The sequence below is a fragment of the Sprattus sprattus genome, assembly GCF_963457725.1.
Source record: "Sprattus sprattus genome assembly, chromosome: 11".
NCBI lineage: Eukaryota > Metazoa > Chordata > Actinopteri > Clupeiformes > Clupeidae > Sprattus > Sprattus sprattus.
The window spans coordinates 13762522-13777453 of record NC_137909.1 but is presented as its reverse complement, the minus strand read 5'-3'; the positions used below and the strand labels follow the sequence as shown (position 1 = coordinate 13777453).

Here is a 14932-nt window from a genome sequence, read left to right as displayed (position 1 = left end):
AGACCTGGTTCCTGGCTTTTTTGTGTCTTGGAACCAGAGGTATTACACTCTGATTGTTTGTTTTTGAAATAAATGACATTGCTTGACCTGTAGCTATTTGTCTCTGTTTTGTTACCGACTTTCAACCACGAGAATGAGTAAAATCTTTAATAAGAGTCTCAACAACGTTTATAGGCTACGTGTATAGCTATTTGTTTTGTCTTTGTGAGTCAACAACGTATGTCTCATATGCGCCCGTCTCTGTGCAATTCAGATCGCATGTCTTTGTGAGAATTGTCAACAACGTATCTCATATGCACCCGTCTCTGTGCAATTCAGTCTCATATGCACCCGTCTCTGTGCAATTCAGATCGCGTCAAGTGAAGCGCGCTTCATTCACAAAGTGTCTCGCCCACTCGCATTGTGCCTGATTCGACTCTCGCGTGAAGCGAATGGCGACTCTCGCGCAGGCGAATTGTACCAATTCCCAGCTATGGCCTTACCTGCATAAGCCTGTAACTTACCCTATTCAATTTACAGCAACAAACCTAAAGTGAACCTGGTTAAAATTAAAATAGTGTACAGTATAACTTCACTCGCTTCAATATCTCATAACGGCAGGGGGGGAAGAAAAGCTTGTCAAATCCTAATTTAGAGCAGCAGTAATTTGGCAGACCAGCAATATCACTTTTTAATTAAAGGGTAGCTGCAAAAATGCCAGCTACTAAAACAGTTTTATGGTTCCACTACTCGATCACCTCTAAAGTTAAAAATAATGATGGAGACAGATTATGTATGAACCCTATGCACGAAAAATTGTATTTCTATTATTGTGCACATTTCATGTCAGGCACATATATGGACACCTCTGTTTGGGTCCTTATGTGTCAGTCAGCTGACAGATGAGACGACATCAGCGGTGTCCTGTGACTTATATCGCATCTTGGTCGAATTTTACTTACAGCTTTGTTACATTAAGTTTTACCCTTGACTAAGTTCGGGGGGTATTTTATATAACAAAGTATGCTCGAGATCTTCTTTGTTGCAATTCATTGCACATAACACAGTTCACGCTAGCCCCGTTCTTTGGACATCAGTAGAGTAGCGTGACAGCTTCTCTTATTCAGCTAACCTCGGCTACACCTTACAACACCAAAATGTCTGGACCAAACGGCGATCTCAACATAACAATTGATGACGGAATTATTGCGGACGATGATGAATTTGACGAGGAAGGTAGAACACTTTTATTGTTTTATATCACGTGGCACATCATGTGATAAAAATATTTTCCTCAGTGCCTGTCGGTTAAATGAACAACCTTCTCTCTCCCCCCTCAGAATACACCGCTATTAACTCGATGCTCGACCAGATCAACTTCTGCCTAGATGACCTCGAGGAGCGCAATGATTCACTGAACGGCAAGCTGCACGAACTGCTGGAGTCCAACCGGCAGGCGCGCCAGGAGTTCAGGGCGAAAATCAACGAGGGGTTGGCTGAAGGTCAAGAGCATCCAGAACAATCCTCAATAGAGGACTCTACACCGTCCAAGGAAAAAGATAACGGCGAGTAAATACATGTACGTAGCGCTGAGGTGCGCTAGGTAATTATAGTTGCTTCTCCCATTGCATTTTCTCATTCTGTCAACACCCTGAGTAAACTTAAACCTATTGTATTCAGACTGACTAGGTTATATGTTATTCACACGGAACAGAAATAGAAAATGTTAATATTCGCTCCCATGACTTGGAATTATGCATACTCAACACAGGCCATGTGATGTAGCTAGCATACATCAGTATAAATGGGGAAGTCCCATCTCTGGTCAGCAATACTGAGAAGGGGACCTAAACAATACTGAAGGCATTCCATTGCATGTCTAGCAGTTTGGTACAATAACTTAAATCCTGTCTTAAAAACCCATGTAGAATGAAACTTGTATTACAATGGTGTGTCGTTTGTACAGGGGTATTGTACTTCGGTCATCTGATGCAAATGTTGTTTATTTATTGATGTAAATAAAGTTCTTGTGAAAAGAAGTCAAAGAGCTGAAACCTTAATCATCATATTTTAATATAAATTAAAAGGACCCAAATACAGAAAACATCCAAAAATACATGACACTTCCAGCTGCTAAAAAAACAACACTTTTCTTCATTTCTGTTTGTCATTTGAAGAATAAAAATATGTTATAAAAACATACAACCGTCCCCCCCCTTTTATGTTCAGAATTAAATGGTTTACCTCAAGTCTATGTGTGGGTCTAGTAGATATGAGCCAAGCAGTACACTTCGTGAAGGTGATTTTAGCTTGCCTTGGTCAATCCCTTAACCTGCATGGACACTACCATGTTTGCCTAAATATTGTCTAGGACTAGTCACTGGTACTCCTCAGTGGAAAAATAGACTTTGCTATGACTGCAAACCTAACGAGGAGCGCAAACTTCTACTTGAAAGCTCAGATGTAAAACTCCTGGCCACCTCAGGAAAGAGCGCGAGATGGAGACTAATATCGAAAAAGGCCGCCTCAGTTCTGGGACAGATTGAGGTCTTCGGTCCCATGAAGGCAATAAAAAATCTGGTAGAAGATCAAGAGTGCATTAGCTGTCCAGGTGTGGTGCGCTTGTGTCAAAAGCTGCTGGTCATTTGGGTATTTTTCCCCCTTACAATGCTACAAGGAACGTCAGCTTCAATGCAGATAGCAGTAGTCCGTCAGACACTGGCCATGCTGGAGAGTTGGCCAACTGTTCAGTTTGCACCCCCCAGCACTGAAAATGTTTTATCTATGTTGTGTACACCCCCCACCCTCTTTTATTGGCGTCATTAAAATGCTCTTGACTGGCTAAATCCGTAATGTGTACACTAAATGAAGAATGCTTCTAGGGTATTAGGTCAGGGAAAGATGGAAAATAAGCGGGGATTGGTGGGAGGAGTCAGGACAGAGAACCTCTGGCCAAGAGAAATGAGCCGCATCCATCAACACTGCTCTTACTACTCCCATGCACACAAAAAACACTGGGGTTAACTTATCACTTATCAGTGGAAAAGCACCCTATCTCTGACTTGGTTTACGTCATTGAGAGTGTCTGGCAATGTTAAAGATGTCAGTGCTGGACCCCCCCTATACTCAGAGTTAACTTACCCAGGTTTGTCACTGCCCCATGTACTTGGAATACCTGGCAGTCAAAACTGCTGTCTAGGGTCCTATGATTCTCAGGTGGTGTACTAGACGATGGGACAAGCAAGAAGTTTTTGCATAACACATGCCAAATGGAACAACTCTTTAACATAAGATTAGACTGAGACAAATAATTGCCTTTCTTAGTAAAAAAAAAAAAAAAGAAGAAGATTTTCAGTGACGTCACGGAGCAGTGCAACAACAAATAAATAAGCTCCCAACACAAAAAGGGCCCACTGGGTTATGGGTGAGAGGGAACACAGAAAGTCATGATGTCAAAGACAGGAGACTGGATGATGCAGCAGAAATACTAACAAGATCATAAAGACTAAATACAATGTCATTCACTACCAAAAACTGATGGTTGTGGTCACTGAAAATGCCTTCATGCCAACAGGGAGGAAATTAGCCACAAACAAATAAACAAAGCGACAAATTAAAACACAGAATGAACTGGGTAGAAACCCAGGTCCTATAGGCCACAGCTGCTTCGCAAAGCGGAATCTTAAAAAGCACTGTCAGTGTTCTACCATCTTAGAGATGACACTAATTCTACCTGAGCCACAATTCTTTCCAACTACAATGGAAAACAAATCTGATTACAAAATAAGATAAAATAAATTCAAGGAAAAACAACAGGCACAGCCTTCTAGATTGACCCATCGCGGTTGCCTAAGCAGTAGCGTAGAATTCATTCAATGGAAACAGTAAGCAGGCCACTATTTCTGTAATGAATATGTACTCTTTAACCCCCACCAAACTCTGTGGAGGTGACTGCTGTTCCGACCAAACGCTTCCCGGTTTCCCCAACTGTGCCTGTGGTAAGATTAAAACAAGAAAAAAAAGAAACATCCTCCTCCTCACTTGGGAGATGAACGGTTGAAGCCCCATCACACAAACGGTGTCGTCCACATCAGACAGTAGATATCGCACTGGAGAAGTTTTGCCAGGGTGTGTCTACTCCAGTCCAGCAGATTGCGTAGTAAGCAAGCAGCAGTGTTGAGTTCACCTCTGAATCATGTGGCCCCTGCCAATTACCAAGCTACCACCCAGTCAGCAGGGGTTAGAAACTGACAGGCCACCCTGAGAGAAGTGTTCATCTCCCAGCTAAGGGGGATGAGCAGCAGGTTTTCTGGGGGGCGTCTCCCCAGGACGCACTTTGGCACCTCCTCTCCAGGTTAGAGTCGGAGGAATAGCCATCTGCCATTGACAGTTGTCCCACCACAGTCGTCATCATCCTCATATGAAAATCTTGGACCAGCAACACTGCCTGTCATTACACCTCAAGCCACCTGTTTTCCAAAGTAGAGAACTACTAAGTTTACATTTTTCCTATTTTTTTATGCCTTTTTTAATTTAATTTTTTTTTTTTTTTAAGGGAAAGCTGCTGCTATTAGCTGGTAGCAAGTCCTGCATTGCTTCTCTCTGAGCCGCTAAACGTTTCGGCTGTCTAAAAAAAAAAAGTGTCATAATGACGGCACCTCGGCTCGGTTTTAACCCTTTCATGCATGAAGGTCACCTTCGGAGTTAAACCTGCACACCACTTCTGCACTCATTCCGTCTTCCCCATTTGCATGGGGACATCATGACAGAAGCAAGTAACTTGAATCGGATCATTTAGGGCATCAAATGCCTCAGCCACATATGGCAAAAATGGGCAGTAACTGCCTATGTATAAACACACTATGAAATACTGACATCCATTTCAAGTTCAACTGTGAATAACCGTTTTCCCTTCATGATAACTACACTGACCTTAATGAATTTATTTCATACAGAAATAAATGCCGGAATAATCTGTAGCTCTAGTCACTGGCTATACTCAGCCATATGGGAGTGTGTGCACATATGTGCAGACAAGGGATGCACATGATTAAAATGCTCAAAAAGTAGACTAGAAAGAGGTGTATGCCTGCACCTGTAACATTTCAGCAATATGTCTACAACTATGGAAAGTCAGGTAGCGCACATTTCAGCGCTATTTAAAAATGTTACTTTTTGTTCTTTTTAAAAAAAATATGAAAAAAACAATGTATGCATGAAAGGGTTAAACCTACGAAAAGGGCTTTCTTCCTGTAACTGGTATCAGTTGTACCACCATAAGGCAAACCCTCTCTCCATTCCTCTCTCTATCTCTCCAACCCTCTCTTTCTCCCTCCATACATCGCTTTTGCTGTTCTCAGCGTTTCCGTGGTGCCCTCCCGCCCCTCTTTTTTGCCGCCCCCCGCCCACGTCCCTTGCTGGGTGTAGGGGCCACAACGACTGCGGCCACCTCTTCCTCCTCTGCCTCCTCTTCCTCAACCTCTTTCCCTACTACTTCTGGATGGTTCTGGAGCTCAGGGGTTGCCTCCGTGGTGTTTTCCCCTGTTGCCCCCACTTCTCCCTGGTCCTGTGCCTCTGGTGGCTGGGAGGAGGACAGCGGAGAGCTGCTGCTGGTGGTGGTGGTTGTAAGGGTGACCTGCTTGACACCCTCCTCCTGGAGAGACTGGTCCATCTCTGAGTGAGGTTCTGGTGTTGGAGTGTCAGCGGTGTTGCCCCCCTGTGCCCCATTCCTGGGATGGGTCTCCTCTGGGCTGCCACCTTGTGCCCCATCAATGAGCTGGGTCTCCTCTGGGCTGCCACCCTGTGCCCCATCGCTGGTATGGGTCTCCTCTAGGCTGCCACCTTGTGCCCCATCAATGAGCTGGGTCTCCTCTGGGCTGCCACCCTGTGCCCCATCGCTGGTATGGGTCTCCTCTAGGCTGCCACCTTGTGCCCCATCAATGAGCTGGGTCTCCTCTGGGCTGCCACCCTGTGCCCCATCGCTGGTATGGGTCTTCTCTGGGCGGCCAGCCTGTGCCCCATCAATGAGCTGGGTCTCCTCTGGGCTGCCACCCTGTGCCCCATCAATGGGTTGGGTCTCCTCTGGGCTGCTGACATCAAGGTTTGCCTCCGCCACCAATGTTGCCTCAGCCTGGTCCTCCTGCTTACGCAAGGCTCTGTACTTCTGCAGCGGGCAGTAAAAACACAACGTCAAAACTCTGCACACACAGCGCCTTTAAATCCTAGCATCTGACATGTTAAGGTGAAAAGTTGGGGTGCAGAAGATGCGGAAGATACGGACAGAATCGTGGAATTCAGTAGGTAAAGCAAAAATCACATTTACACAAGAGCATTGTGCCAAATGACACAAATACAGTATATACTGGCACATCAAAAATGTTGTCAGCCAAAGTTAAATAAACAACTCTGTGAATCAAATGATATAAACTTCTTGGGTTCAGTGGTTTTAAATTGAATACAGAGTTTGCCACTGTGATGATGGCATGCATTGTGAACCAAACAAGAAATATGGCAATCGTACACTAACATCAGAGACCAAAACTGGCCATTGGTGCATCATCTGATTATTCTTAGAATAACTATAAGACTTGGAATGTACTGGCTTACTGATCCAGTACAAGTCTTGAAACTGGAAACCAGAGGCTTATCGCCTTAAATACTTACAGTTGCAATCAAAATTATTCAACCACCATTGTCCTTTTAGGTTTATTGGCAAAATATACAATTTCTCAGCTGTTTGCAATAAACAAATTACACAAGAATTGTTTAAGTAGTTTAATGAAACTAATTTTAAAAGGGTTTTATCCAAATTCAACACAAAATGCTACTTTTAATGACTTTAATGAATTTAATGCAGTGTACCCCCTAATGACAAGCATCTTCAGTACTTAGTAGAGCACCCTTTGCTGTTATGACCTGCTGCAAACGTGATGCATAGCCAGACACCCGCTTCTGACAGTGTTCCTGAGGAGTCTTAGCCCATTCCTCATGGCCTCCAGTACAGTAATATTCTTTGGTGTGCGTTTTGCAACCGCCTTCTTCAAATCCCACCAGAGATTTTCAATTGGGTTCAAGTCAGGGGACTGTGACGGCCACTCTAGAATCTTCCATTAATTCTTTTGAAACCAAGCCTTGGTGGACGAAGGTATGCTTGGGATCATTGTCCAAGGTCCAATGACGCCCAAGCTTCAGCTTCATCACAGACGGCATGATGTTTTTTCCTTAGATTCCCTGATACTTGACTGAATCCATCGTGCCCTCCACACGCAGCAGGTTTCCAGTGCCCGCTTCTGCTTCATCCCAAGCATACCTTAAAGTCCATCAAGGCTTGGTTTCATGAGAAGACATGGAAGATTCTAGAGTGGCCGTCACAGTCGCCTGACTTGAACCCAATCGAAAATCTCTGGTGGGATTTGAAGAAGGCGGTAGCAAAACGCACACCAAAGAATATTACTGAACTGGAGGCCATTGCTCATGAGGAATGGGGTAAGATTCCTCAGGAACGCTGTCAGAAGCTGGTGTCTGGCTATGCATCACATTTGCAGCAGGTCATAACAGCAAAAGCGTGCTCTACTAAGTACTGAAGATGCTTGTCATGAAGGGGTTGAATAATTTTGACACTTCAGTAAATTCGTTAACGTCATTAAAATGGGCATTTTGGTTTGAATTTGGCTAAACCCTTTTAATATTAGTTTCATTAAACTACTTAAACAATTCTTGTGTAATTTGTTTATTGCAAACAGCTGAGAAATTGTATATTTTGCCAATAAACCTAAAAGGGCAATGGGGGTTGAATAATTTTGATTGCAACTGTAAAAAGTATTACTCTAGCATTGCTACCCTATTACAGCAATAGATTTATCATCTAGACAGATATCAAATGTGTAGCACAATAGCTTTTGTCCTCAGTACATTTTATGACTGGACATAACATTTATGATGATGAAAAAATTTAAAAATCAAGAAAAAAATTAAACTGAAAACATTTCATGGGGCCCTATGCATAAGAGAATTTATTTTAGGTACATCTGTACACATGCATTGCTACATTTTCATCAAAATTTCAAACATCCATTTTTAAAACCTTTCATTGAGTGTTAAACACTACCCCCTCTACCTAGCTTAGCTCTGATCAGTTCTCTGGCTGGCTGAGATTTGTGAACGTTTTGTTTGAATATTGGCAGGCTAACTTCCACTCACCTTGAGGTTCTCAAAGTGCTCAAGGGACTTGGAGTGCAAATGACGCGCCGCCGACTCAAACTGGAAGAACCTGCTGCAGAGTCTGCAGAGGAACCCTGCTGCAGGAACCAAAAAGCTTGAACCTGGGAACAGAGGAAAGCGGTTGAGTTCTGAACATTCCAATAAAATAATGCATTCTTCAACAAAATTCCATGTGATTTCAGATAGGCCCAGATATTCATTCTGCACCATTCTACAAATACACTGGTGTAAACTGTTGAACCGGTGAGCTACCCATCAGAGCACACAGGGTTCTAATGACAGCACAGTAATGAGACTAGTTACAATGTGTAAAAATCTTAGCCATTCCACTATATGTTGGTGGGACTGCACTCACCATAGATCGTGTCTGGGTCAAACTCTTCGTCATCTGCCATATCCTCCAGGGTGACCTCTGGCACTCCCTAATGGAGTGGAAGAAAACAGTGCATGAATCAACACAATAACTCTGCATGAAAGCAACACATGCACGGAGTCCCCGTTATGACTAGATGACTCGAGTACAATGATGGAGAGGAGATCTGGGGAGAGTAAGACGTGATGGTGATGTGATTCTTACCTGCCCGTTAGATTCGTCTTCCCCGTCATCATCCTTCTCCTCCTCCTCTCCCATTAAACATCCCTTTTCATCCAAAGTGTTCATATCCTCCAGACCCTCTCCCTGGCCCTCATGTACCTACAATACACAAACAAACACACATGTATACAACGTCTATATTTGAAAAGGTATTCAAAGTAGGGCTGTCACGGTTGAGGAATTTTCCCTGCGGTGAGACAGCGGGCCCAATATCGCGGTATGCGATATTATTGCACCATTTTCCCCCCATCTATCTATCAAATAGAGTGGCAAAGTGTGACGTATTTACCATGGCAACTGGTTCCACACGAAACGTTCAGGCTATCTAACTTAGGCTAACGTGCTAACGTTAGAAAGTTGGCAGTTTGGCAGATTCATTGCCACCTCAGAAATCACTTCAACCATTATTGCTGGTTACAGTAACTGTGTTATTGGATAGTACAGTGTCTATTTCTCGGTTACTTTTGAAAAATTGAAGCGAAGACTGGCGTAACTCAACGTTCTATGTCTAAAATGTAGGATGTTGCGCCTGTTGCACCACGCTGACTTAGGCTTCTCTCTCTATGTCTAGTCCTAAATGTTACGCCTTGTGGAGGAGACTTATGTTAAGACAGAGAACGTTTTCAGTGTTGGTTTCTATAGTAATTTTCACAAAACCGTTGAGTGCAGCTAAAACGACAAATATAACCATCATGGCGCGTCTAATTTATAGACTGAACGTGCCTTAAGACGTGAGAGAGTAGTGCAAGACATAACTAATAAGCCACTGGATATACAATGATGAGGAGTTAATTCAAAGTGTTCGTTTCAGTAGGGTTGAGCTGTTTTCTCTAGTCGACTAACTGTCAGACGAGTTGCGATTTCAGTCAGACCAAAATGCTGCCCTGACGCCAACGTTACAGCTTTTAATTGCACTGAGGTTTTATCCAAACGGCGCATTTCACCGTGGGGGACATGATCGGCGTGCATAAATCTACAGCTTGATAATTCAACATATTTATGTTGGTCATACTTCTCAATTAATATTCTTATTTCCGTATCAGATAAATTATTCTTTCACGATCCTCCTTAGGAAAAGTTACAAACTGAATGAATGAACGTTAATGAATGGGTATCATGGCAACGCACGTTTCATTCTAGAATTCCACGGGCAGTTTGATGAACGAACGCGCATGTTACGGGCAGTCTTAGTTAAGACTGGTCTTAAATTCGGTTGGTACAACAGGCGTCAGATATGGGCCTAAGACCACTCTTAACAAAGACTGACTGACTTCGGACTTATGACAGTCGTAGCAAAGACTAGTTGGTGCAACCCGCTCCAAGTCACATGCGGTGATCGCGGTGGCCCATTATCTACCGCGGTGGGCTCTAAATACCGCGATATTTCATTTTTGCGATTATTGCGACAGCCCTAATTCAAAGTCAGTAAAGGTGTCTCATCACAGTAGAAACTTGGCTTAGTAAGTATGCCAACATCCTGTAATCTCTTATTAAAGCAGCAATAAGGAGTTCTGTTTCAAAACTAGCACGCTTACTACCTAAAAGGCATGGCAAAACCATGCAAACACCACCAATAGCCCAGTTGACACTGATAGAAGCTTGTCAACACACTAACTGGTGATTTTTGGCAGTATAGCTGGCAATGTCGTGCTGTGAAAGCCTTTCTTCCATTTTTGCAAGGTGTTCCAGCCAGGAAACACTACATAGTGCATAACCTGGGTGGCTAGTGGCAAAGTAACAGGTGTTTATCTGTCCTTTACATGATCATATGCTATCAAAATGAATTTGAGGATGATACCAAAATGAATAGACTATAACACCATACCTCAAAAAGTGTCTAATTGTTGCATAGTGTTGCTTTCACATACTTGCATAATTTACTCTCCTTCTGTACTCTCTCAGTGTGCTCTCCAGTACACTCTAAGCGTACTATCTTTTTAACCACTCTCTTCTTAAGCATACTCTCTTCTTGAGCATACTCTCTTCTTGAGCACATTCTCTTCTTGAGCATATTGTCCTCCTGTACTCTCCTATACGGCATACTCTCCCTTCCGTACTCTCTTTTTAAGCATGCTCTCCTCCCACCCTCCTTAAGCATACTCTCCTCCCATCCTCCTTAAATCACACTCACCTCCTGTACCCTCTGTTGGTGCTCTGGGGTCTGCATGTGTTCCACAAACTCACGGGACGTCCTGAAGTGCAGCCTGCAGACAGTGCAGCAGGGACTTCTAACACGGCCGCAGAGCTGTGGGTTTAAGGTTCACAGGTCACAAAGTTATGCACAACACTGTATCCTGGCACACTTTATAAGGTCAAGTTATCTTCATTAGTAGGATCAGATAAACGACTCAGTCAAGGGTAAAGACAATTCTCGAACGCCGTTAAGAAGAATTTAAGAAGGACTTTCTTCTGAACTCCACTTCGGTGGATTTAGGAAAACATTTGCCATTCTCGATAGTTTTCTCATCTGGGATTTCTTCTGAACTTCAGAAGACTTTCAGAACGCGGAATAGCAGTCGTAAGTTTGCCGGAGTCTTCTCAAATGCGATTCCTCAAATAACCACAAGATGGCCCATTTAAAAAAAACTGTCCGTGTTAAAGGGATAGTTCGGTTTTTAAGACATGAATCTGAATAGCTTCCCCGTCACCAGTGTCATGCAATCATGCATCACTTACCCCCGACAGCGTCTTGTGAGCAGAGTTCTCGTCCAGTTTTGGTCAAACCGAAAGTAGTCCGGCAGGTTTGCTAGACCCAGCAAAATAAAAAGTTTCTCTTCCCAAAACATTATGTGTTCAAAAGAGTGATGTATTTGCATCCCAAAAACATTATAGTGGAAAAAGTCACACCTCGTTATCACTTGGCCCTATTTTCAATACGCTCGATACTGCAGAGTCTACGGCAGATACTACTAGTAGAGTCTACTGTTTGATTCGCGAAAGTTGATTCGCGAAAGTTTGATTCACCAAAGTTGCCTGAGAGAAACGTCCATCACAGAAAAACGATCAAAACTGAGACAACATATGATAAAATTGACATAAAGCATCGTTTTTCTGTGATGGACGTTTCTCTCAGGCAACTTTGGTGAATCAAACTTTCGCGAATCAACTTTCGCGAATCAAACAGTAGACTCTACTAGCAGTATCTGCCGTACACTCTGCAGTATCGAGCGTATTGAAAATAGGGCCAAGTGATAACGAGGTGTGACTTTTTCCACTACAATGTTTTTGGGATGCAAATATATCACTCTTTTGAACACATAATGTTTTGGGAAGAGAAACTTTTTATTTTGCTGGGTCTAGCAAACCTGCCGGACTACTTTCGGTTTGACCAAAACTGGACGAGAACTCTGCTCACAGGACGCTGTCGGGGGTAAGTGATGCATGATTGCATGACACTGGTGACGGGGAAGCCATACATATTCATGTCTTAAAAACCGAACTATCCCTTTAAGGGTTAACGGCTGAATTTGAGAGAAATCGTTGGTGATTGCGTTCACATCAACTCTAAAGACCTCATTGGATTTAAATAATTATAATAATAATAAATATGAGAATATTTGCATAATTAACAATTACGTTCACATTTATAGTCATGATTCTACGAGGCATCTTGATGTCATAAAGTAAATTAAAGGACTACACCAGGATGCTGCGTTAGGCTAGTGAGTCTAGTCTGTGCAAGTACAGCAATCCAGACTATTCTCAATTGCAGTGTTGCGTCTGAACGAGTTTGAAAGAAAGTTCATGAACTCGTTCATCATTTTCGTGAACGTGAACTGAACGTACTGTATTACTGCCTGATGAACGATACAGTGAACGCATTCATGGTGTCTGTGAACGGCACGTTCACTCTTTTTAATTTCGTTCAATAAAGTGCCAGGTTTCTAGAGACTTCCAGGCGAAAAACACACAATTTACAATCCTGTATCCAGTGTTGCATTACCAGTCAATTGCTGCGTGTGCTTTCTTCTACTCTCTATGCCTGGCAAGTGTGAGAGTGACGAAGTTGCGTTAAGGCCGAGAGTGGTATTGCAGACAGATAGAGATTTAGAAAAATGACTGAGCTGCTTTCGCATAGACTCCGACTAAACACGTTACTGCTGTTGCGTGCCCTTATAAGGAGCTGGTGGGGTGTGTATGTATGCAAATCCAGGTGCACATGAACGCGTGTTCAACTTAAGAAAGCTCTTTCGGGGGAGCCAGCTCAGAAGACTTCTGCTGCTTATGAACACATTTTCAAGCGTGCAAGAATGCAGCGGAGGTCTTTTACTTACGTTGTTTTTCCGAAGTCCGTAAGAAACATTTCAGAAGAACTTCAGAAAATGATCGAGAACGAGGCCCAATGTGAATATCAACTGCTATTACTTTTAAACTACCTTTTGCACTAGTGAATCCCTAAGCCCTAAAATAAAAACAGAGAATTCATAATTTCCTTTGGCTAGTATCGCTACTGAATATACCTCTTCAGGTCAAGAGTAGGAATGCTACGGCACTGAGGTTCTCCAACGCATAAGCTGGTTTTCGGTTCCTACAACCTTATTAACTCTGTTCCTCTCTTTGTTCCTCTCTAGGGTGTGATTTGGGACAGACCAGAGGGAGAGAGGGTGACAGTCACCTTGTGTTCCTTCGTGCGTCTGTGCTCCATCACGTTACTGGTGAAGTGGGTCTGGCAGGTGGCACACCAGCGCTGCAAGCCGGGCCTCTTCTCTCTGGAGTGTGTACAATGGGCACTGAGTACACATTCTTTTAGCAGATGCCATTATGCTTTTACTCACAGTCTAAATGAGTCAGACATTTTGTCTGTAGTGAACATTTATGGCTCTCCTGACAAATGTGCTTGTCGGGGATCAAGCCCATGGCCCTGTGTTGGTGTTGTTAGCACACTGATCTGCCATATTTGCTATGGGAAAAGACTACCGTCACAGCATAAAATGTACCTGTGATTCATTCACTTCCTCAAACCATGTGTCTTAGTCTGTTATATGGGTTTTTTCACCAAAAAGAGATATTGACATTGACATGGGTTTTTTCACCAAAAAGAGAAATTGACATTAAGAAAAGCCTCTGAGAAGGAACAGTGTGCTTTGCTCCATTGCGATGTTGGCACGTACCCGTCCCTGCGGCTGCCCTGAAGTGACTCCTGCACCTTGGGCAGCAGGGTGACCAGGCAGGCGTTACTCATGTGCTGGATCTCCATCATGCGCTGCTGATGGGTCAGCCCGTTCATGTGGCCCTGGAAGTTCTGTCACACAAAACAAACAAATACAAAACTGAGTTTGTTACTCCATCACCCACTCACCTCAAGGCTAAAATCACTCTAGATCTGTGCTCTGAACTACCTGGGAGGTATTCCATGTTAGTGGTTTAGTGTTACACCTGGGTACGTTCACTCTGAGTAAGTGGTAAAATTGTTAACAGAAGAGTCCTATGGCTTCATTCTCCTAGCTAAACAAAGCCATTATAGGAGGTTTAGCATTTACTCAGAGTAAACTTAACCAGGTTTGTCCATAAACCAATTACTAGGAATATCTAATAGGGCTATTTGTTACCGTTATACCACATATCCCAGTGGATATAGAGTTGTGAAAGACAGATAAAGGAAGATTTTTGGACAAATTATCCCTTGTGTTGTCAGTGTTTCATACCTGCTGGTTATGGCAGGTGATGTTGCAGATGTAACAGTAGAACTTGTTGGCGGCCTCCCCTCCTGTGCTCCCTTCTTTGCCCTCCTCCTGGTTCCTGATGCCCTTAGCCTCGCCCACCTCCTCTGGGTCAGCTGCCATGGCCTGGCTCTCACCGTTCTCCTGCTCGCCTGTCTTCAGTAGAGGCTGAATCCACAGGTGTGCCACAGACGACAAATAAAGGTTAGTCTGAATGAAGCGGTCTGCTAAATGATGAGCTGTGAATGTGCCCATTATTAGGCAGATTGACTTGTCCTCTACTGGGAGACCACAATGGTGCTTACTACCATCAGAAGCCTAAATCCACAGGGCTCTGTTTAACATAATCACAAATATTTGCTGTATAACTCTATTGTAACCTCTGATGGACCATCATGTAAAATAATTCTCCATTTTTTTAAATGTTCTGTTGACTTTCTAAGAAAATCCTCCAGTATCCTATAATGCTGTTCTCACC

The 14932-nt window shown here is 43.3% G+C and overlaps 2 protein-coding genes across 3 annotated transcripts in view; one reads left to right on the top strand and one right to left on the bottom strand.

Annotated features, from left to right (window-relative positions):
* The first annotated feature begins 916 nt into the window (after positions 1 to 916).
* bbln (bublin coiled coil protein) lies at positions 917 to 13472 on the top strand. Its single transcript, XM_080846900.1, has 3 exons — positions 917 to 1215; positions 1320 to 1558; positions 13366 to 13472. The coding sequence occupies exons 1-2, from the start codon at positions 1137 to 1139 to the stop codon at positions 1550 to 1552; spliced, it is 312 nt and encodes a 103-aa protein (XP_080703026.1). The 5' UTR covers positions 917 to 1136; the 3' UTR covers positions 1553 to 1558; positions 13366 to 13472.
* Positions 5304 to 14932, bottom strand: part of ciz1a (cdkn1a interacting zinc finger protein 1a) — a 16795-nt gene continuing 7166 nt past the window's right edge. For both annotated transcript variants that reach the window (XM_080846898.1, XM_080846899.1), the window contains exons 8-16: position 14932; positions 14440 to 14622; positions 13906 to 14036; positions 13410 to 13503; positions 10926 to 11039; positions 8777 to 8893; positions 8555 to 8621; positions 8179 to 8300; positions 5304 to 6142 (exon numbers count right to left, since the gene is read on the bottom strand). The exon at position 14932 is cut by the window's right edge and continues 73 nt beyond it. In XM_080846898.1, the coding sequence (XP_080703024.1) occupies positions 5336 to 6142; positions 8179 to 8300; positions 8555 to 8621; positions 8777 to 8893; positions 10926 to 11039; positions 13410 to 13503; positions 13906 to 14036; positions 14440 to 14622; position 14932 (1636 nt within the window). In that variant the 3' untranslated portion in view covers positions 5304 to 5335. The remainder of the gene's footprint in view (positions 6143 to 8178; positions 8301 to 8554; positions 8622 to 8776; positions 8894 to 10925; positions 11040 to 13409; positions 13504 to 13905; positions 14037 to 14439; positions 14623 to 14931) is intronic.

Bases quoted from the DNA above. Each gene is read 5' to 3' on its own strand.
- bbln (XM_080846900.1), top strand. From the start codon at position 1,137: ATGTCTGGACCAAACGGCGATCTCAACATAACAATTGATGACGGAATT. The intron at 1,216-1,319 runs GTAGAACACTTT...CTCCCCCCTCAG, and splicing joins TGATGAATTTGACGAGGAAG to AATACACCGCTATTAACTCG.